Source organism: Lissotriton vulgaris, chromosome 1_2, assembly GCF_964263255.1.
Source record: "Lissotriton vulgaris chromosome 1_2, aLisVul1.2, whole genome shotgun sequence".
Taxonomy (NCBI): domain Eukaryota; kingdom Metazoa; phylum Chordata; class Amphibia; order Caudata; family Salamandridae; genus Lissotriton; species Lissotriton vulgaris.
Window position 1 is genome coordinate 23718259 of NC_141686.1, and position 24895 is coordinate 23743153.

At 42.0% G+C, this 24895-nt stretch overlaps 1 protein-coding gene and 1 pseudogene across 2 annotated transcripts in view; both read right to left on the reverse strand.

Annotated features, from left to right (window-relative positions):
* Positions 1-24895, reverse strand: part of WNT7B (Wnt family member 7B) — a 457578-nt gene that overhangs the window by 43955 nt on the left and 388728 nt on the right. For both annotated transcript variants that reach the window (XM_086952752.1, XM_086952751.1), the window contains exon 3: positions 10434-10705. In XM_086952752.1, the coding sequence (XP_086808878.1) occupies positions 10434-10705 (272 nt within the window). The remainder of the gene's footprint in view (positions 1-10433; positions 10706-24895) is intronic.
* On the reverse strand, positions 600-723 carry LOC147733858 (small nucleolar RNA SNORA17; annotated as a pseudogene).

Consider the following 24895-nt stretch of genomic DNA (forward strand, 5'->3'; position numbering starts at 1 on the left):
GCTGTGCCACCCTGCGGAGAGGGGCTTCTACTGCTGGGGCTCGCTGGTGTCTGGCGAGGGTTGCTTGCAGATGCATAGCATAGTTGGTGCCTGGCCGTACATGTTGTGTGGAGCGCATTCTGTTCAGGATGGCGCTGCTCCTCACCTCGTGTCTGCGCTATATTCTCCAGCCAAACCGTCAGCCACCAGGCAGTAGTGGGGGAGGAACAGGGTCCCCTTCCTGTGCGGGGCGAAGTATCTACGTCCTTAGGGCGCACGTAAGTCACAATGATGTCATGTATACAAGTGTTTCCACCAATTCTTCTGATACAATCACGAAGAGTAGTTATTTCTGGTACATCAGATTCGTGTTTATTTCCGTTCACTGGAAACTTTTCATACAGCCGACAAGTGTTTCGTCGCATATGGGAATGTAACCCACGACTTTCTCAAGGCTATTTCCAGATCTGTTATCTTTTCATTAATATGCGGTGATAATTCCAACCCGCATGGGGGTTCTACGGGGGTCTTCCGTTGTCTATTAATCAGTCTACGTTGTCCGATCAATTTAAGGTTTCTGTTTCTGCAGGGTAGCTTTCGCCCGTTCGGTCCTTCTCCGAGAAGTCAGCCCCGTTTACGATCAGCGTGTCCGCTTGACACGCTGATCGTAAACGGGGCTGACTTCTCTCAGACACCACCAGACATATTAGGATGGCTGCCAAAACATGCTTTTCCACGGCCGGTTTTCCGCTGTGGAAAAGCATACGGATCTTCACTTTGGGGGCCCGTAGCGGGCCCCCTGGGTGAAAGGGGGATGGGGGGTGCACATGCGGGGTACCTATGGTACCCCCCTGCATTTGTATGCAGAAATCGGCAGGCACCGCCCGGTGCCTGCCGCTTTCTGCATACAAATGCAAAGTATGCATTTTTAACATTGCGGTGGGTGCAGCTTGAAGCCGCACCCGGCGCAATGTTAAAAATAGAGGATGTGACCGCCAGGGTGGCGGTCACATCCTAATTGCAGAAGAGGGAACTCCGCAGGCCATGCGGAGGTTTCCTCCTACTCAGTGATCGCGGACGGACTCAAGTCCGTCCGCAATCATACTGGGCCCCTAAGTCCGCAAAAACTTGAGGTCAAATGTTAGGAGGAAACCATGCCAAGGATTCCAAGTCATACAATCAAAATTTGCTGGAAGCCTTTACTCACTTCCTCATAAATGCAGAGTAATAAAGTATTGACCATGTTAAGATATCCAGGAAGGCAGAGAGAGCGCTATGATTGATGTTGCATTATTATGTTCAGGGTGTCCATAACACGTTAAAGGTTTGTATCTTTTTACACTTTTTTCATGATGCGTTCAGGAGAACACCTTGTAAGGCTGTTGCTATTCATATCCAACACATTATATTGGGTCAAACTCTATTCACTCGTCTTAATAATGATTCTGATGATGGTACAATAGCTACTAATGTTATTTTATTTTTAGTATTAGTACACTTTAAATAACTTTTCGACCTGGCCCTTTTTTCAGGGTTATCCCAACCTGCCTACTATTTTTCAAAAATTATTTGTTGGATCTAGGACTCTGGCCACTTACCAGTGCTAAAGTGCCTATGCTCTCTCCCCTAAAAAATGGTATGACTGGTTTCTCCACAACTGGCATATTTGACTTAGTAATAAGTCCCTAGTACAGTGCATTACATGTGCTGCGGGCCTGTAAATCAAATGCTAATAGTGGCCCTGCATCACTGATTGTGCCATCCACACGAGTAGATCTTCAAACCTGTCTTAGGCCAGCTACTGCAGAGCTGGCCCTCTAAATTCGTTTTTCACTACAGCATGGCCTATCTCTCCTATAAGTTATCATTGGAGCTGTCTTGTAATACTATACAAGTGTATATTCCAATTAGGAGCTGATAGAAAATTGGAGTTTGGTGTCTCTGGTCTCACAATTTAAAAACACATCTCTTAGTGATGTTGGTTTTTAAATTGCAGGTCTGAGGATGCCACTTTTAGAAAGTTGGCATTTAATTTTACTTTAACCATTCTGTGCCTCTACATGTCCCTAGAATACACGTGTGGGTCAGAGTGACAGCTGGGCTTTGTGAAGTCACTCTATACAGCCACACACAAAGGGAGCTGAGGTGTGCCCTGCATATCCTGATGGCCCATCACCAGGCTGATTGGTCTTCCTGAGCTAGAGTGGTGGGAGGAGTTAACACTTGCAACTGAATAGGGCTGTGCCTATCCCCACACAAAGAGCTGCATACTCTCCCCCTGTAGTGTGTGTGGAGCCAAAGACAGTTTGCACTACAAAAACCTTTCTTTGAAGTGTCCCTACTTCAAAGGCTAAAATAGGTATAAGGACTGGACCTCTACGACACCATATACTAAGAACACTTCTCGAGTGAGGACACTCTGCCAGGAAGAAGAGCTGTTGGACCACAAGGAGGAACTGCCACTCTGCTGTTTGCTTTGCTGTGTTGGCCTGCTGTCTGCTGATTCCTTGCCGCCAATGCCCGCATCCCCTCCCGCGCACCCTGCAATGTCCCCGAACGTCCGCGGTCCAACAACTCTACACCGCCTCCAGGAACCAATGCATCATTGACTGCAGTAATGCACCCACCTGAGTGCCTGAGCGCCGACATGCCAACTACCTGTATAGCAGTAAGGAACCAAAGCCGCACCGGCCTCTGCGTAGCCTCACCTCTGCCGTTTCGCAGTTTCGTTGTTGTGTCATCTTTTCCAAGGTACTGTAGCTGGGGGTCTGTACAACTCTATAGCCAGCCCGCGCTCCAAACTTGTGGATTCAACTTCGTCAAGCACGTTGTGATAGCGGCAACCGGACCTTTTCTGCTTTTAAGTGCTCTAACTGCATTTGATCTTTAAAAATTTGTATATTGAATAGTGTATGTTGGATTTTTATCATTTTGGTCTTGTTTTACTCAGAAAATATTGGCTATGTTTTAAAGTCTTGTGTATTAATTTTGTGGTGTCTTCACTGTGATACTGTGTGTGTGTGCAAATACTTTAAACATTGACTGTTTCGTTTAGCTTGACTGCTCTGTGCCAAGCTATTCGAGGGTGAGCACAGGTAAACTTAGTGTATACTAAAATTACCCTGGCTAGAGTGTTTGTCCCTACTTGGACAGGGTGCAAACCACTGCATAATTGAGAACCCATTTCTAACAATAACAAGTACAACACAACACCAGTACTACTACTACTACTGATAATAATAATAGTAATATTATTAATGCATCAATGCGTTTTTCCTTTTTTGTAAGTCCTCGACAAGCATAACAGCATGATAACATGTACATAAACTCTAAAAGGATGATTCACGTAATGTAAGATAGTTGCCTTTGTAGGATAAGTTTAAATTTGGAGTACATTTATGACTTTTCTAGACATTCTCACAGATTAACAGCAGTACCTACAGCTGTTCTTCTTCTTTGTTCTCCACATGCAAAATATTTTACACTATGAAGAAATTGCTTCCAACCCCCTTTTGGAGGTCGTTCCCTCCTCATCCCCGCTCTGAAAAGGGATTTACTATTCCCCTGACACTGACAGTCATACATGCCATTCACTTTTACTGTGGAAAATGTAAATTGTTGCAAAAAATATGCGAATACCCAAAAGCTTGTGAGTTTGTGGGTTTTACTGGAGGGACACCTTAAAACGTTCATTTTGTCTGCCCAGTGCCTTCAGTTACTAGTGCAAATTCACACAATGTATTCATAAAATGTGAAGATGTGGGGGCAGATCACCTCAAAGAGGCAGGTTTGTGGCTGTTAAAATGTGAAACTCACGGAAAGATGGTTTAACAGGCACAAACTCACACGTTTTAGGATATTCACAAATCTTTTGAAATTAACTTTCCAGCCTGATTTGCTTCTGGTACAGGCAAAAGTAAATATATTTTTAAAGTGAGTGCAGGTATGACTTCTCCTCTAACCGATGGAAATATAATCAAAAGAGTTTCTCTAGGGGGAAAATATTTTCGGTGCAGAAGAAATAAAGAAATAAAAATAGAAACAACGTGTGAAGATATATCCACGTGATATTTCTGTATGCAAAAATATTTGTGCTTGCATGTATCGCTGAGAATCTACAACTGGGACAGGTTGCCAGGATTATACAATTCTTTGAAATTTAAAAAAGTTTGATTGGCACATTTTTTTTTGCAACTGATTTTGGCTGCAGGCAAACTTTAGTGAAGTTGACAAACTTTGCATTCTTGTGAACATTGCATACCGTCGTAGTCAAAGTTGAGATGTTGTAACCCATCAGTGATACCTATCGAATAATGTGTTTCTTGTAGAGGAAAAAGACTTTATGGTTGACCTACCTTTTATTTGAGATTTTTGTCATACCCCATTTTGCCTTGTCTCATCCCATTCATCCCATTCTTCTTCACTGACCAGTGAAGTTTTCAGTGTACAATTTTCAAAGATATCATGTTAAGCATCCAACTGCATATGAATTACACTATTGAAATATGCTAGTATGAGGCCACGTTATATGTCTTAATATGAAAATTGGGATAGGGAAAGAGAATATATTTATTTGGATTTCTCTGCTGGATCTTATCCCAAGTGCCAAGCTGTTCACTTCCATTAGCCTGAAGCATGTCAGAAACTAACTTGGCTTTATACATTGTATTTTTAGGGATAGACTGGTAGAAAATTGCATGTCTATTTTCTAAGATTTTTCCATCAATAGCAGCTGCTTGATCAACCACCCACAGCCGGGATTTAAAGGACACCCAGTGGCAGTGTGTAGCGATGTCAATATGAATTTGTGACAATAGGTGTTAGAAACTGAAGTCATTATGGCACAAAGACCTAGCTAAACTTGCTGGCTTGTGTCCCATTGCAAACCTCAATGATGCATTTTCACCCCACAACACAAGTCTGCTACTTCCTGTTCATTTAACAGCAACACAATCATTGTTAAATCAATCACTGGGATTTTCTCAATGAACATCAAGGATTTGAGGGCCTGATTCGCAACGGTAAACTTACTTTTGTGAAAGTAAAAAAAATTAATTGCTGTTCACAAACTATGAGTTAAAAGTGTGTATACAATTCAGCAAACTCCACAGTCAGGGCGGACAACTCTTCAAATAAAGAGATAGGCCTGTCTTATCTTTTTGTGTGCAGTTCTCCGCTCTGACTGCGGAGTCTCTGCAGTTGCAAACCTACTATGTAAACTACTTGTAGTTTGAGAATGCCCAAAAACTTTAAATCATACAAAATTCTAAGTTTACCTATGTTAATCAGGCCCTAAGTGTCAACCACAGGTTGCTAATCCCAAAACCATTGAGCACTTGAGTGCCGTCAATGGTACAAGGAGCCCTCACTTTCTTCATTTTGAGTACAGGCCTGCAGCAGATGCCAGTGAAACTGAAAAACAAATTACAGAGGCACTTGTGATTATTTGAATTTAATTTAGTTACTTTATTTGGGTTTTCGTGCAGGGCCTAAAAATTCACTGACTGGCAGCTTCTGAGCTATTTTTTGTGGCCTACTGTGAGATTACATCTGCGCACATAAGGGTTGTGCAGTTCACTATCAGATAGAGATGCACCAATATTCATAGGTGACAGTGAATTGGTCGTTGCCTCAGAGAGTTTTACATGGTTTGTTCATGTTGCTCGGGTTGCCATCTGCTTTCTTTTTCTAACAGGCCGCCCTCGACACATGCATTCTTCATGAGATGGATAGACACCTCTTAGATCCCCTGATCACTCTTGCTTGTAAGCTAATCCTTATAAACTGGATAAACACTTCAAATCTTAGGTTTGTCACATAGAAAAATGTAATTTCTTTCTTTAGTTGTGCAGACAGCATCTCTTTACATGTCTCTCCTTAGAGAGCCTGTGGCAAACCTATATGGCACACGTTAGATAACTTCATGGCTTGCACAGAACCACCTTGAAGCTTAATCGGCTGTGGCGTATTCTAAGAGATGGTGATATAAGGAAATACTCCAATATTCAACATTCTTGATTGCTCCAGGTTGGGAACTATTCCTCCTTCAGATATGACATAGTGACCTTGATACTAAACTGCTGATCCAACTACTTTTTTCCTTTGATTTTCTTTGCTCCAGATGACATCTTTCTTAGTTCTGACTTTGATTCTGAGTGTGTGTGTATGTTTATTTCACAGGACAAAGTCAATTTTAAATACACTCACTGTACTGGTTTTATTTTATATCCTACTGTCATAATTCTTTTGTTAACTTACAATTTTTCATAAAGTTGTTTTGAACAAAAAAAGAAGACCTGTACGATTCTTTGGTGGGTTCAGGTGAATGTTTTTTGTTTTGAATGAATCAGATTTTTGCAGAATGCTTAAATATGCTTTGTTGTGTCTTTCAAAACAGTGAACCTGAAGGTGCACTAAATCTGGAATGGCCATTCTTATATTTCTCTACATTTTCGAGGTAGCATATTATGCTCTGGAGCCCAGATTTAATAATATGTGATTCAAGGCAATGCAGCAAGCAAAGTTGCTGCGCTGCCTTGCGTCAAGGGAAAGAGAAAAAATACCATATCTAACACATGATGCATTTTTTTCTCCTTCGCCAGGACTGCAGCACTTTTGGCTCCCATGCACCAACTATCATACCCTTACGCCATAGCGCAAGTTATATGGATTTTCTAAAACATAGGTTTTGTACATGCAGTACAAAAACTATCCTTTAACCCCTTCGACGCTCATGACGAGCTCAGCTCGTCATGAGTTACGCCTGTCGTACACTCATGACGAGCTGAGCTCGTCATGAACCGTGGGTTTTCGCAAAAGTCAGCGCACAGCGGGAAAACGCGTAGCGTGCATGTTGTTAATACATTTCCTACTTTGTATGTGTGCAGCACAATGCAGCATGCACGCAAAGTAGGAGAAAAATTTGTAGAAATAAAAAAAATATCTTCCTTACTTCTGCCTTGAGGAGGCATACAGTTTTGATGCAATTCCCTGTCTATCAATGGTTGTAGGTAGTAATTTGCATCAAAACACATGGGTGCTTGCATGGGAACAATCAAGTACCATTTATGGAATGCCTCATTGACGCAAAGCGGTGCAGAGTAAACTATAGTGCAACTTTGTGTTATTTTGAGTAAATCCCACCCCAAACCTAGACTCCAAGTTTGCCCTAACCCAGTAGAAACGTTTGTAAATCTGCACATATGATTTCAATGCACATATGGTTTATGGCATGGTATTTTTTTAATGTCTGCTTGTTTTTTCAAAAGCTATTTAACCAAAACCTGAATGCAAGGGGTTACATCTGTGCAGTATTGTAAAATCACACTGAGTAGACCTCATGCATATTAGAAGAGTAGTTTTTCTCTGTAACGCAATTCTTAAATGCAATCTAGTCATAAAGTCAAATTTGACGTTTGCACTGGGTTGCACTGTAGTACTAAATTTGTTAATGTGCTTTTATTAGTGCAGCTGTTCCAAGTAACATTTACTGTTTGTCACTTCCATGGTGTTGGAGTTTGTGGGTGTGTATAGGTGTATAAATATATGCATGCTGTCATTGGATGCACTGCTTATATCACCTCTCAAATTACATCACTCATGACATGTTCTATGACATCATTGATAACATCACATGACATTTGAAATGCCATCATTGATGACACACTTTGCATGGCATGGGTTTGAGTTATAGTTTCTTGAAATAACTACAACTGGTTCATTTCAGTGTTTTTAGTGTAAAATGCTAAGTCTGTTATGAATGCTTTGTTTTCTCCTTGCTACTGTACATACCCTTTTTACTTGAATAAATCTTCAGCTATTCGCCTTCCACCTTGTTCAAATTATTTCCCACAGAAGCATTATTGGGAGATCAACTAGAAGTATCCTGTCATCTATCACCACCTATTTACAACAGAGACCCTTCTAACATTTGACTGCAGAGTGGAAGAAGGATATGTCATGTAAAGAAAAAAGCATGGACTGAGAAATGAACTGCCATATAGAAAGCCTTTGAGCTACAGAAAGACATTTAAACAAAGTCTAGAATCACCAGGCAGACACTTCACCATGTAGTACCTGCAAAAAGATGGTGTCAAATAGGAGTTCATGTCATTAAATAGGCTGTGATATTTGGAGGTATTTGAAGTTATGACAGCTAAATATTTGGGGATACCCAGCTAATGACCACTGCTGCAGTCCAAGCATGAAGAAATTAGAGGCGACAACGCTTGCTCTGTATGTCTTTGGAATTCATGATAACACTATCATCTGACTTCTCAGTTGGAAATTAATGGACATTCTTCACACATTTCACAGTGGTCAAAGATACGACTCACTGCCAATGAGAACACCAGATTTTCTTAACAGATACTGGTTCAAGAGTTGGAACAGGGCTTACAACATATGGTGTTGGTGCAAGAGTCTTTGCTTCTGACCATAATCAACACCTTAGATTTGTCTCCAGTGATCTTCATAACAGTTTACTGCATTCATAGGTTGGCCTCCACTAAGCAATAGAGAAGGTTGATCTACAGTAGCAGTTACAAAAGGATCTGGATGTCCTCAGCAGAGGTAAAGAAATGAGGACATCATTCTGAAATGAAGTCTGCCAGTGACAAACTCTGATGTACAGTACACATCAAAAGTTGCATGGGGCAAAAGGAACACTTTTTGTTTTTACAATCTCTCCAAGTCCAGTCTAAGTTATGAACTGCAACAGGATTTTATGATCCACTGTATCATATTCTGTCAACACTTTTAACAAAATTAAGTTTCTGACACAGTTGTGGTCCACAGCATATCCCACTTCATCCATTGCTTAAAAATGATTGACTTTGAGCTCTCCTCTTGTCTAAACACAGCATGAAAATGAGTGAGTTGTTTTACTCTATAATTAGCTGGAGCTGGATAGTGACTGATTTAAAAAATAGATTTCCTAGGAAGGATCCGTTTGAGTGGGGCAAAAATTAAGGGGCATATACTTTCATGGTGGTTTTCTTGAGGAGGATAAAACTATCCCTCTATTGAGATACTCTAGAACTGGACCATACATTTATACACACTGTTCAGTTTATATAACCAAAGAGATTCTGGGTGTACCACCCTATTAGAAGGTCATCTTTCCAGGCTAATGAAAGAGCTCGACTGGAAGTTCACCAAGACTCGTGCACAAAATAATCTCACTAGTCATACATGGAATCAATATAATTAATGGCAAAATTCAAAAGGCCCTTGAGGTTCCCAGTTACCAATCATGCCTCCTCATTGACACAATCCCTGAAAACACCACCAAGAACATGCCCAGACTAGTTCACACTTCATACAGGAACTAACCAAACCCCTTAATAAAAGTCCAAAAACCTTATCCTTGCCCACAACACATTTTGTAACCAATTCTTCAAAGATGTACCATTACTGGGTGAAGTCAACTAAGACATCATTATGTCCCTGCTCAAAAATGCGGCCACTACCAACAACTACAAACTGTTGCTAACTTCCACATAATATTCAAACCTACTTTAAAAAGGTGGTATCCAAACTTGAAGGTCAATTCAACAAACATATCTGCCGCAGTCCGGTTTTGTTTCTTGGTAGAGGACCAAAAAACAGGCCAGCTCAAAATTGACAGAGACTCTCAAAGTATCTTATGAGGGTAAGACATGCTTCCTGATGCTTACAGACCAGGAACATAGTACAACATTTAACAGCGTAAACCACCAGATCACACATTGATATTAAGGAATTCCTTATTTAGCTGATCAAAGCAACTGAAAACGAGGCACCCGTCTTGCTCAGCTTCATGATGTCCTGCATGTTGTCCATTAATAGTCCGCTCATACTTCTAACTTTTGACCATGCTATTCTGCGCTTGTGAATATCATTGATAATAATACCATTGACAACATTCACCACTGACATCACACAACTCCAGCTATATCACCAGCAAGCAAGACCAGAACTTATTAACGGCAAGCAGAATTCTGAAACTACTTCAGTGTTAACCTATTGTTTCCCAGTGGAAAGCAGAGCACCAGACTAAACTTCTCTACCCGTGTTAGTATAATAAACTACTTCAAGGCTTAGCACCAGGAGAGGGTCAGTTCCGTAGGATTTGATCAATTAAAAAAAAAAAAAAATACAGTAGCACGTTCTGTTCTTTTTGATCTGTCCTAGAATGCCAGAGAAACTTAGATTTGTTGCCCTTGTTTCTCCTTTACTTAGGAGTGTTTGAAATTGTCTAGGGGAGTCGAGGCTGATGGATCCTCGCAGTGCACACATAGATGTTTTGTTATGGCCCTCCACAATTTATTTTCAAGGGTTAAAGAGGGCACGAATATGAACAGTTAGATAATCGCATGCATTTTATCATTACGTCTGTTGCATTTCATGTAAAACAAATGACTCCAAATGTCCCTGCAAATACCCACATTGCATCCACGCCTTTGTTAGTGTACCTTTCTTCCAGCTTCATTGTTGTGTAAGTTCATCAGCCTCCGCGCATTCTTTCTGATTTCTCGAGCATCGACAAACCTCCTGGAAAATTCAATGCCGTATTTGACATCTGCAGAGCAGCCTCCCCACTTCCATCCCTCCTCCTGGTTGTAGTAGCCCTGTTTCTCGCGGTCGCAGCCACAGTTGCTTAGGTTGCCCTGGCTGCAGGCAGAGGTGACAGCGTGCGCAACCCCAGCAGCGGTTATGGCGTAGGTGAAAGCTGCTTCCCTACTTCCTGTGGAGAAAATTCAAAAACTGATGGGTAGGAAACAAGGCAAGGCTCAATAAATGGTAAACATGGCAACAGAAATTAGCCAAATAATGACCACCATATTTTATGAGGTTTTTGCTAGCGTAGGAGCTAAGAATTCATTTTAGCTTTTCTCTGCATTGGATGGTGTAACATCTGATATCCAGTGGCTAACTTATGCCACCATTTTTCAATTTCAGAATAACAAAGTTACATACAGTAATGCTGGGAGAATTTGCCAAGCTGTGCGCTTTCAAGAGCATGTGAACAAAAGAGATATAGGGGCCGATTATGATGGCGAACGGACCTGAGTCCGTCCGCCACCTTAGAGTAGGAGGGACCGTCCGCAGGGGCAGCGGCGGTCCCTCTGTGCAAATTAGGATGTGACCGCCAGGGTGGCAGTCACATCCTCTATTTTTAACATTGCGGCGGGTGCAGCTTGAAGCTGCACCCGCCGCAATGTTAAAAATGCATGCACAGCATTTGCGTGCACAAAGCGGCAGGCATGCGCAGTGCCTGCGCTTTGTCCACACAAATGCAGGGGGGTACCAGAGGTACCCCCCATGTGCACCCCCCACCCCCCCTTCACCCAGGGGGCCCGCAACGGGCCCCTGAAGTGAAGGTCTGTATGCTTTACCACGGCAGAAAAGCCGCCGTGGAATAGCATACTTTCTACTCCATCATAATATGGCTGGCCGTGTCTGATAGACACAGCCAGCCATGTTAATGCTTTTCCGCCGTGGTCGGAAGGCGACCGTTGCGGAAAAGCGGCAGACAGATTCCAAGACCCACCAGCCATCCTAATTTGGCGGTGGGCCTTTCAAGCATCCGCGGCGGTTTTCCCGCATCCTCCGGGCCGGCGGTGGCTTCCGCCGGCTCGGAGGATGCGGGAAATCCGCAATCGTAATAGGCCCCTTAGTTTGTAGGATGACTTTTCAACTAAGTCCCACCGTTATTTAGCAACAATGGTGTGCTTGGTGATACTGACAGTGGAGTAGCGTGGGCGGACCCCAGGGGCAGCTGTCCTGGGCACAAAATTCTGCGGGCACAAAATTGGGGGTGCAAATGTACAATTGCACCACGCAATACTTGCCTTGCCCAGGCATTGTCAACCCACACTACGCCGTTGGATACTGCTAAAGAGGAACTTACAGGGAGACACATTGCAGACATCAATTATGGTGTAGTGCCTCCTGAGTACTATTTTCACAAAATAACTGCTATTCACAGAATGGACTTCTGTAACTATCTCATCTTGCAAACAGAGGACAATGAACCTATACCATCATTAAAGGCCAAATGATTTCATTGAGAGTACCCTTAATGCTTCTCAACTCTTTCAGTACGCTTGGTTAACTAAAGTAAAAAAACACATAACCTCCGACATATTTAGATAATTAGTCTGGGGCAGAGTTTCTTCAGAGTGAGGAAATGCAGTAAGGTTCCTCCAGCAATCATCACAAGTCACTATTTTCATGAGCTTCAAACTATACACCATTATTATCTACCTTCTGGAGCCATCCTAACACCACAGTACCAGTTAACAGCCCCTTCCGATTTACCCAATATGGTGGACGTTGCAATAAAAAATGGTTTAATCCTTTACAGAACTTGGATGTCTAAACCGTGTAGATTGTAGAAAACTGGGATTTTGCGATGAATGGTTAAACATTTACTTGTTGAATTACATTTTGAGGTTACATCGGTATATCCCTAGTGAAATCATTTTTTCATTTTCTCCTACTGCCTTTGACCCTTTTTGGGATAGATTGTAATGTCGTTTAGCTGTAACCTTTGTAATGTAAATAGACCATTAGTGATCAACAAAGGAGTTGCACAATTTAATCCTGACATCGGAAGTTTTGGGCTCGCATCTATTAGGAAAAACACTGGATTCTATCATGAAGGCGTTTTGGAATACGTAAACTAGAACACACCTTCAATGTTTTTGTGAATTAGCTGCAAAACATCTAAAATGTGAATAGTTAAGGAATATTCATATACCATTAGTACAAATAGAAAGGATGGTGCTCATTTTGCACTTTTTCTAATAGGGAGTCGGATATTTCAGGGCCAATTTACAAACATAAGTGTATATAAAAGAATACTTCACATGCTCATAAATGATTTTGAAAATCAGCCTTTTAGTTGGCAGAGGAGCCGTTTTGTGTTTGTGTAAAGATGCTGCACACACAGGGGTTGTGGCAAGAAGAAGTTTAATAGCATCTGGATCCTTCAGTGCCAACTACCAGAGTGGGCTCACCAACATTCTAAGGTGAGCTTCACTCCAACGTTCTATCAGAGGGTGTACCAATAGGTGGGGAAAAGGAGGGGGACATAGTTACAACACACCTCCCTTTATAGGGGAGCACAAGTGAAAAGCATACAGTGAATACAATTGTACCGGAACCTGTTGGAAAAAGACAACAGAGAAAAGGTTACAATATATACTTTACATACTGTAATCGGCTTGCCACACAGGACATCTGCGTTGGCGTGTGCATCTCGCTTCACTTTGAGTTCTGTGCATGTCCCCAGAGACACCATTGTCCGGTGGCCTTGAGACCTGAACCTTAGTGCAGCGAGCCAAGTTATCCATCCTCCATAAATTGCCATCTTCCAACACAACAGAGTTATTATGCACCTTCCTAATCCTAAGAGGTCTCGAGAAGGATGAAGCTTTGGACTTGAGCAGTGTGGGTTTTTTGACTACCACCCATTCCCCTACCCTCCAATCTCTTTCAGAAGTGCCCCATTTCACATCATAACTATCTTTGTATTTCGCTTGATGTTCTTCTACCTTCTCTGACACAGCGTACCTGTCTACCCAAACCAGGGATCCTCCGTTCAACCATTTGGGCGTAAGTTTAGAACCAGGGTTCCTCCCCTTGAGTGAAATGAACGGGGAAACTCCAGACACTGAATTAGGGGTAATGTGATATGACCACAACATTTTCCTTATGCTCTCTTCAACCGGCTCTTGAGCCGACCTTGCAAGTTGAATAGACTCTTTAAGCATTCTGTTTGCTCTTTCAAATAACCCATTTGATTTCGGGGAGTAAAGTGGAGATTTGATGTGAACAATGGATAATTCAGTCAGGAACTCTTTCATCTCATCAGAAATGAATTGTACCCCATTGTCTGTAATCAATTCGCTGGGAATGCCTTCTCTGGAAAAACTTCTGTAAGGAATTTGATTAAAGAGGCAGTGGTGATGGTGGAAACCATTTTCGTTGTTATCCAATGCGAGTGGTAATCGATGAGAACAAACATAAATCTTTGGGAATACTGTAAGTGATTTAATGGCCCTATTAAATCCATCCCAAGTTTGTCCCAAGGTTTGGAGGGTACGGAGATAGGAATGAGGGGGCTATGCGGACCACCTTGGATTTATCACTAGCTCCACACGCCAAACCTTTCTTTACTTGGCTTTCAATCATAGAATCCATATTTGGGAACCAATAACTTTGTCGGATCTTGCTCTTAGTCAGGTTCCGTCCAGGGTGACCTTCATGGCCAATTTGGATGATACGATCTCTCATTCCCACAGGGGGAACTATCTTGTTGCCTCTGCAAACCAGGTCATCCACCACTGATAATTCATCCTTCACAATCCAAAAATTCGGGATGTCCTCAGGTACCTCACCTCTGGTTTTAGGCCAACCTCTGGATATAATCTCTTTTAATTTGATGAGTGTGTTATCTTACAACAGTGACTTCTCCCACTCGTCTTTCTTGATAGCAGGAATCTCAATCGAGAGAATGGTTTCCTCCACAGAATCCATACTGGGATCAACATCCACCAATGGCAATCTCGACAGGCAATCTGCCACAGAATTTTGTGAACAAGGGATATGCTTCATGGAGTAATTGAAACCCTGGAGCCCTAGAATCCATTTAGCAATGCGTGGTGTGGTGTTTTCTAGAAGTTTGGTGGAAAATAAAGGGAGTAGAGGTTTGTGATCCGTTATCAAATGGAAAGGAATCCCCCATAGGAAATACTTGAAATGACGAATAGCCTAATAACAGTCTAGGGCTTCTTTCTCGATCGTGGAATAATTGATCTCCGCAGCTTTCAGGGTCCTGGAGGCAAAAGCTATCACCTTTTCCTCACCATTCGCTATTTGGGTTAAAGAAGCGCCTAGTCCTTTGTTACTGGCATCAGTTGAAAGAGTCGTCTTAGCATTAGGATCAAAAAGTGTGCAGAATCAGGGCATCACAGATGGCATCTTTGACCTGTTGGAATGCCTGTTGATGTTCTGAGTTCCATTCAAATTAAGTTCCTAACTTGAGTAGCTCCCTGAGGGGTTGGACTTGATCAGCGAAGTTCTTAACAAATTTCGACATATACTCCACCAGGCCCAAAAAAGATTTCAGTTCATCTTTATTAGCAGGAGCTGGCGCCAATTTGACAGAATCCACTAAACTTTCTTTGTGTCTGATGCCTTCACTGGATATCATGTGTCCTAGATACACCATGGACTCCACACCTACTTTGCACTTCTCTTTTTGGGTCGTGAAGCCAGCTTTTCTGAGTTTAGTCAACGCCTTTTCCAGGATCGTGTTGTGTTCATCTTCTGATGCTCCATACAAAAGTTTATTATCTTGGAAACAGATTACTTTTTCAAGACCCTGAAGGATGTGTTGCATTACACACTGAAACACAGAGGCTGCAGAAGCAAGCCCGAACTGTAGTCTTGAGAATTGGTACGCACCAAACGGAGTTATAAAGGAAGTAAGGTGCTTTGAATCTGGATGGAGGACCACATGGTGGTAAGCCGAGGATAGGTCTAAAACCGTGAAATATTTGGCTCCTTGAATGACGTCAGCATTTCGTTGATGTTTGGGAGGGGGTGTCTATCCACCCAAATATTCGCTTTTAAATCCCTGAGGTCAACACAGCGACTAATGCCTCCCCCCCCCCTTTTGCAGCTACCACAATGGGGGCCAACCACTCTGAGCTTGCAATGCGCTCTATGATCTTATTGTCTTCCAGTCTGTCCAGCTCTTTTTGTAGAGGTTCTCTTAACAGTAAGGACAGTAAGGGTACCGATCTAGCCTTGTGTACGACCCGTTTACAGTTGGATTTTAGTTTGATTTTACAGTGGAACCCTTTAAACTGCCCCAACTGATCTGTGAATACTTCTGGAAATTTTTCACAAACTTCTTTTCCCACACATGGTCTGTCAATGAGTAACACAGGTTCAGGTGCATTGGGGTCTAATTTAATCCCAAGGTCTTTTTGATGTTTCCACCCTAACAGATTAGACCCTGATTTGGTAATATATACTTTCCCCAGAGTGGACCTGTCCTTAAAGTTGATGTGCATCAATAACATGCCTACAAGGGGTATTAAATCCCGATTGTATCCACCTGGTTTAACATCAGGAGGTAGAAGATCGTAATCTTTGTGACCAGAATTGGCATGAAAAGTGGCCTCATTTATAAGAGCGTAGGGGGAACATGAGTCCGCAAATACTTCCTAAGAAACATTGTCCAGAAAATTTTTACAACTAGGATAAGAATTAGTGTCATTTTCCCCTACATTCAGAACTTGGAAAATAATGTCTTCTCTCAATTGTGATATAGGCTCTTGGACTACCATGTGAGTAGGGTTTTTCTTTTCATGGCAAACTTTTGAAAAATGACCCCTTTTTTTTACAATTGCTGGACACTTGACATTGTTGGCTAGGTGGTTTGGGTTGCCACATCTAAAACATCTCGGTTTGGTATTTTGAGCACCCTGCCTGTCTGAGTCTAGTGGAAATGGTTTAGGTCTGGTGTCTTTGTTAATTACTTTGTACACACCATTATCAGAAACCTGCTTAACATCTGTTGCTTCCTTAATTTCATTCATACAGTAGTTTGTGTGCTCTATACTAATAGCAATATCAATAGCCTTCTGCAAGTCAGGAGCTTCAGCTAAAAGCCTCTCTTGAATTTTCTTTTCACACGTACACCTGACTAATTGATCCCTGATAAGAGATTTAGTAAGCAAAACAAATTCACAGGTAGACGCTAACCCTCTTAACTCAGCGATATAATTCTTTACTTTTTCATTCTTTCCTTGAGTGCGTAAAAAAAACTTATGGCGCTCAGGAACTATATTAATTCTTTCTCCAAATTGTTCTTTCAATTTCTTAACAGTAGTTTCATATGCATCAAGTTGAACAGCTCCCTCACCACCCGCATTAGGATTTACAACCCCTTCAACCACCTCCGGCAAATCTTCAAACACATTTCTCCCTTGTTTGCCAAGATTGTGAAGTAAAATGTGCTGTTTGCGCACCGCAGAAAATCTGTCACCGCCAATTGAAATCAAATAATATTCGAATAATTGCAACCATTTCTTCCAGGGAATAAGAGGGTCACCTGCATCATCAAGAAATGGTGGTGGCTGAGACATGGAACATGCAGACATGGTGAAAAGAAGGAATACTCAGAGGGTATAGAATATAGTGTCAATGAGAAAAGAAGGAGAATATGAAGGTAAAGGCAAGAGAAAAATAGAAAAAGATAAGAGAGATTAGAATAATAGATGAAGTAGAAAACCAGTAGAGGGGAAGAATTAGGTAGATTTGTGTAGGAATGAGCTTGTTAGCAACCATAGAAACATAACCATGCAGGAATATTTCAAAAAGCAGGTCGATGTAATAGTTTATGAATTACCTTAGAAATAATAAGTAATTATAAATAGTATAATAGCTGTGCCAATCAGCGAAAATAAACTGCCCACACTTTTAACAATGGGAAAAATACACTAATCAGTAATACAGACGATATATCATATAGTATAGTTTCTGAACGAATGGAAAAACAAAAATCAAAAGTTACAACTGTGCCAATCAGTGAAGAAAAACAGTTGGCAGCGATCAGCAATATATATCTTTCCTTTTTCCGAATGGATTGCAGGAGAACTAAGGTAAGGTTGGGCCTGTCTGTGGAAATAAACGATGTCAACTGAAAAAACGTAGAACCTCCTTAGCGTGAAATCAAATACTTCACTGCCACAGATAACTCCCACAGATGCACAAGTTAATGCTGAAAAACTCACATGAGGCAACAATGAGCAGGAGCGAAAATTAACGTTACCGGCTGAAGTAATAACTGTCAATCAGGAAACTGCAGTGATAACGCCCGTCAGAAAACTGACATTTGAATATGAGGAACACCTCAGAGAACTTGAATTTTCATCAGTCAAGAATTGTTCGCCGGCAACGAGGAATTGAGTGTTCCTCTGCAAAGAACTGATGTTGCGAGGGGGCGGAGAATGAATCAGGCACTCCTACCTCGATGACGCTGCTCCCACAAAGAGGTCGGACAGACGGTGCTCCTTCACGTAAGCCGCTACTCCGGAAGAGCCTCAATAGCCGAGGGGTCAGCTACAAGCTGTGCAGGCGGCGGAATACACGGAGCTGCGGGGCATACGAACCTGCCCCTCTGTCAGCCGCTGCTCCGACGACCCTCAAAAGCCCGTGATAAGCTAATGAAGTGCAGGAGGCGGCACCCACGATGATGTTCACACGGCGAAAACGAGGCACGCCAGTGTAGGTTCCAGAAATGAAGGACGGGCAAGAACTTGCTGTGGAGAATCACTCGGGCACCGATGCCCGCAACCGCTGTCCGCCGCTTTTAGAAGGCAAAATAAACTGGGGGAAGGATCCGACCGTCCCCAGCACGGTGATCGTCGCCAATTTGTAAAGATGCTGCACACACAGGGGTTGTGGCAAGAAGAAGTTTAATAGCATCTGGTTCCTTCAGTGCCAACTACCAGAGTGGGCTCACCAATATTCTAAGGTGAGCTTCACTCCAACGTTCTATCAGAGGGTGTACCAATAGGTGGGTAAAAGGAGGGGGGACATAGGAAAGGGAAATACCCTGTTACAACAGTTTGTTTTTTCTTGCCTATTATGTCCTTGTTTTTTTTACCAATATAAAATGTGTTTCTAGTATTTCATGTGGTTCATAATTAGTGAGTGGTGGGTGCAAAGTCAAGGGTGACATTTTCTGTGCCATTGAGGAGTAAGGGGGTATTTTAATTGCTTCCTCTTTAATAATGCAGTTGTGAGTCATTTCTATTCCTGCTGAACATATCCAACTGTTTCGCACACAGTTTGGTATTGACTAAAGGAAGCAGAGGTACAGGTTCAGGGGTCAAATCAGAAGTGTATAAACGAAGGAACATGCAGCCTTTTCAGTTTCAGAGAAGAAAGCAGAGACAAGCAGATGAAGGAGTGGCAGGCGCCTGACAAAGAGAGATCTGCCTGTCTCTTGTTCATCTCGTCTGCAGATACAATGACCCGCACACGTGGAGGCGCATAGGCATCTTTAGTTCGAGGTTATCAGCATTGTAAAACTGAATTGTGGTGGTCTGCTCAAGTGTCATGTCTTGTGCAATTCTTGAAGACATGCTAATATGATTAGAGATGGTCATATTCCAGTCTTGGAGCTTACTTTGAAAACTTTAGAACTATAACAGAAAATGTGAATTGTTTACTAATTTGTATGTACATTAGAAATGAATAAAGTATCATAAACAAATGTGTATGTTCATATTTTTAAAAACAAATGCGCAAGTAAATATTTTTCCATATTTTATTCTTCAGTAATGGCAGCCGCCCATTATTGAATACTCTTAATGCTCCCTGAGAGTACGTGATGCCTTTGTCTTCGCACACAAAGGCTATTTCCACTGATTAGGTGGAGGAGGAATGCACCTGCCATGGTGACTCCAACCCAAGCAGGGGCTTCCACTTTCTCATCTGCCTCACCATGTGGGATCTCAGGAGAACAGGAACACTGGAACAGGGAAGCTCTTGGAAATTACTTATAAGCTATCCATTCTTTGAATGAAACTAGCCCCAAATAGCATATTGTTGTGATGTAAAGGTAAAGGACTAGTACACGATGCAGATGAGCTTAATGTTTTGTAAACAGGGGTATAGGTAAGGTTTGGGACACATTTTCACAAGTTCAGTTTAGACATTATAAAACGCTCCATACGAATCTTAGCTCTTCCCCGTATTGAACCTTTCTGGGAACCATTCAAAATTGTAGCCAGTCTAGCAGTTGACACATTTCCTGATTCCTAAAAAAAGAAGAGAAAGCCTGTTCTTCTGTGTCTGACATCCTATTGGACTGAATCAGAGATAGTCCAGTCAGCACTGCATTTACCTCTGGAGCCAGTTGGGTACTCAGCCTGATGCCTTGACTAGGTAGGTGCAGAACCTAAGGAGATCCAAGTAGTCACACACTTCAGAAGAAACTTCTACATCTTAACAATGTCTTTGTGTGTCATCTGCCCTGTGAAGGGAGAAGTGCCTACAGTTATCATGGCACCCGTCCAATCTCCCCAGGTATTACATTTCAGCGGGAGGTTTTGAACTCTGTCAACTCTATTCACCACACGCTTTTGCATGCTTTGTCCAGTGGAGACCTGCAGATCAAATACACAAAAATAATAGACGCTCTGTAAAAGTGACATAGAGAAAATTGACGAGAAAAGTCACCATTACATCAACTAACATTACATTGGTCCTTAAGGGATGAGTAAGGCCACCTAGATCTTTTTGAACTTTGCTTGATTTTCCATCCTAATCATTCAAACAGCGCATCTGACCTCATAGAACTCTTATTGGATGAAGTCTGGGTCCCCATTTTGCTGCTGAAATGTAAAAGACTCAGAACCTTCATGAATCACTGAGTTCTAAGCCAAGCAGTATTGCCCAGCAGCAGCAATTATGTTACTATTATATGTTACTGCTGGATATTGCTTCCCAGCAGTAAACAGGAGTAACTCACATAAACAAGGCTATTGGCAGCCTAGTCTGTACGTTTGATCACTGATCAAAATCTGTAGTAACAATAAAAATGTATGTTTTACCATTCAACGGTTATACCACTACCATCTACAGGTAAAATCCGTTCCAGATTCTATGTCAGACTATTGTGCCCTAAGTATCGTTTGCAATAAAATCATCCATTTGGGGACATATCTGTTATTACCAGCCCATTAGGAACTATTTGTAGATAATATTCCGACAACAATAGTCTGATATTACACCTCATTTTAAAGGTAACTTTATTCAATGGTTCTACTCAGCTACTTTATCCATTCGGCACATTAGAAGCTTGATTTCTATTTTTCCCTGCTTTCACGTTATCATTTTTCCTTGTATCTTTTGGGGTTGATAGACAAACATTTCCTTTTTTTCATGAATTCGGCTCTGGACTGCCCTCTACACATGCCCTTTTCTCAGTTCAACATACTAAATTGAGTTCTACAGACATAGAGGCTTGTTTGGAAGTTGGCAGGCAGGATGCTCTGCCACAAATATGACAGAGTACCCTGTCTGGAACCTTAGCGGGCGGAAACCTTTGACCTATGATGTGACTAACATTGGGCCAGCATTCAATGGATGCCAGACTGTCTGTCCTTTTGAGTTCAGATGTACTGACATCTTTTTTTTCGAACTGCTAGGGAAAGTCTGGTGGTCCTGAACAGGAAATAGGAATGGCTCTCAAACAGTAAGAAATAACACCCAATGCCATACTCTTTTTATTTTTCAACACATTCATGCTTTGAGAATTTCTTTTTGTAAAAATAAAAATCTTTGTTCTGGGTTGATTTGAACACAGCACCCGCACAGCAAAGCTTCAGTGACTTCTGAGGATCGGTCATGCCAGTGGCGCCTACGAAGACACAGAGAGCTCAGCCTGAGTGTCGAATAATACTAAGGGGCTCATTAGGATCGCGGACGGACTTGAGTCCGTCCGCGACCCCAGAGTAGGAGGGAACGTCTGCATGGGCAGCGGCGTTCCCTCCGTGCAGATTAGGATGTGACCGCCAGGGTGGCGGTCACATCCTCTATCTTTAACATTGCGGCGGGTGCAGCTTCAAGCTGCACCCGCCGCAATGTTAAAAATGCATACATTGCATTTGTATGCAGAAAGCGGCAGGCACCGCCTGGTGCCTGCCGATTTCTGCATACAAATGCAGGGGGGTACCATGGGTACCCCCCATGTGCACCACCCACCCCCCCTTCACCCAGGGGGCCCGCAACGGGCCCCCGAAGTCAATTTCCATATGCTTTTCCACGGCGGAAAAGCCGCGGTGGAAAAGCATCTGTTTTACTCTATCCTAATATGGCTGGCGGTGTCTTATAGACATCGCCAGCCATGTTACAGCTTTTCCGCCGCGGTTGTAAGTCAACCGCGGCGGAAAAGCGGCGGACTGAAACTAGGACCCACCAGCCATCCTAATGTGGCGGTGGGTCTTTGGTGGGTCCGCAGAGGATTTTCCGCATCCTCCAGGCCGGCGGTGGCTTTCGCCGGCCTGGAGGATGCGGAAAATCCTCCATCCTAATCAGCTCCTAAATTTGGCGGTTGAAGTCCGAATCGCGAGAAGTGAGATCAGGGCAAGTGAAGCTGTACTCAATGTTTAAAGCAGCCCCTTTGCACTCAGGATTCAGTCAGTTTGGTAAGTAACTGACTCCTATATTAGTGACTATTTGCATATTAAATATCGAAGTAAGAATACTAAATATAGGGGAAATAATATTGAAAAAAAATATTGACTGATAAGTAATTTTAAATTTTCTATACCTAACTCCACATTTATGTACCGAAGTGGTACATATATCTTCAAGGTACATAGATATGGAGTTAGAAATAATAAATCTGTATTTCCCTGTACACTTACCTTTCAATATAATATTTTGTGCCTCGATATTCATGTATGTCGATATTCTTCAAGGCAACATTCAGTAGTAGAATCATAAATTGTATGTAGCTGATACATACATGTCTTAATCAGACACAAGCAGTTGCTATAGCTGCCATAGTTTTATCGTTTCCTGTTGCAATTCCCTTGTGTAATATAGCAGTCATTCTAGATTCCTCAAGTAGTACAAAGCAAGCAAAACTGCTGGACTGGGTTTGCTTTCTGTCAACATGTATAAGTCTTATTCAACGGGGTGGGGTGCAGTACTACTTTGTATATGAAATTCCATTCTTAACACTGACGATATTTCACTTATTTGTTAGGAATAAACATAAATGTGACTTTCGGAATAAAAGCAAGCTTAATAGCACAATCAGCTGTAGACTGACCTCCCCAATTGGTAATGCAAGTGTACAATTAAGACACTAAAGTCCTGAAATGGTTAAAATGGAATCATCCCACCACACTCAAGCTGGCATCAGAGAGGAGGTCTTCTGAAGTAATGTCTGTATCTTAATTTGTTTACTATGAACCGTACAGGAGGGTAAAGAGAAAACTCTACCCAGGGTTTAAAGACATTAATGTGGCTTTTGATTTATTTTGATTCATTGATGCTTTGTCCTAGGGGAGGTTGTTCTCTCCATAGCACATCTATGGAAAGGTCTGCATGAAGGCCGAGGTCAGGTATAACTTATATGTTTTGATTTTGAATGTGGTTGTCTCTCCAGTGGAGCACGAAATGGTCCTGATAGTAACATTTGAAGATGATGCACTAGGCATTGTAAGTACTAATGGGAAGTCCTTCAGTATGAATGCAAAGCAGCAGAACTGATTGTTAACATTACCAAATCTAAGGGTACCATTACAGGTACAAGACCGATGGCTTACTGATTATGAACAGTGTACTGTATCCTAAAAATAGTGTGTAATTACCTGGCGATTATTCTCTTCTCTAACTGTAACTGGACAACATTGTTCAGAAAAACTTCACTATTGCACGGATAGTTGTAAAGATGCTATGATTTATTCCGATTTTGGTAATCTACTATTTTATTTTTATTGTATTTAGCTCATTTGTTTGTTGCAAGCCGTGCTGAAAGCATCAGATCAGCAGAATTATATATATATATATATATATATCTATATATATCTATATATATATATATATATTACCTACTGGCGGTCGCCAGTAGGTAGTTATGGTTAGGATTTTTTTCAATGTTAAATCTCAAAATTCTATTTGGAATAACTTTGGCACCGGTTGACGAATCTGCCTGAAAATTTCCTGAAAATGGCCTCGTCGAGCTCCGGTTCTTCCTTGAAAGTTTGGGGGGGATACGTCAAGCGGGGGCCGAGATAAAAGGGGGGTCCCAAAACGCGTTTTCCCCATGTTAATTTCCATAGGGCGGTCGATTTCACTTTTAGCTCGAACGGCTGAATGGATATACAGCAAACTTGGCAAAATTGTAGGGACTGGTAGCCCGATGTGCCTTTGCTATGTCTCAAGATATGTGCTCCAGTGGATTTTGAGTAATTTAGGTTAAAAAAAATATATATATCTAGAGCCGCTCTCCGGTGCGCGCACCGGAGAGCGCTCCAGGCGCGACACGCGACTTGCGCGCAGAAAGCTGATTGGCTCTTGGGTGTCTGTAAACATTCTAAACAGTCTGGAGCGGCCGCCATCTTGTGTCTCGGTAAAATCGAGACACAAGGGGTTTAAAAAAAAAGGGGCAAATGACCATAAGGGGGAAGAGTAGACCCCCTCTGACCCCCTAGTTTTGATATGGGGGCCATAAAAGGGTCCCGCGGGTAAAAAAAAAATTTAAAAAAAATCGATTTCCGCGGGGGGCGCACCCGGTACGAGTACCGGAGAGCTTACTGGGGAGCGTATCATGGAGATAAAAAATGACAGATTTTTTTTCACAAAAAAAAATGCTTTTTTTTATAAATTAGAGGTAGTTCTGAAAAGAACTTTTTTTTTGATTTTGTTGTTTTATATATTTTTTTTAGACTTTTTAAAACAATTTTATAATTTTTTTGGATTTTTGTCAAGGGAAAAACAAAAAACAGGGATTCCAAAACGGCTCAATAGGAGCAAAAAAATGTGAAAATTTAGGGACTGTCAGGGCAGCGGTGTTGCTGTTTCTTTAGGGCAATGAGTTCAACACTCTGCTCCCCATAGCAGAGCAGTTCGTCACACTCCGTGCACAGAAATTTGATGCCTGCAAACTCTGGCTGTTTGTTAGGGACCATTCTTCTACGGGATGGTCCCGAAGGTGTTGCTCCACCAGTGGAGGTGCTGCCGCCATCTGTGGGTAATTTCCGTGCCAGGTCTCTGACACTCTCCCTCGCAAAGTTGTTTGGGTGTCTTCTTTTGACATGCCTGATTAAATTGGCATTTCCAAAACTATATTTTTTCAGAGGATTGCCTCTGGATAAAGTACTACCACATA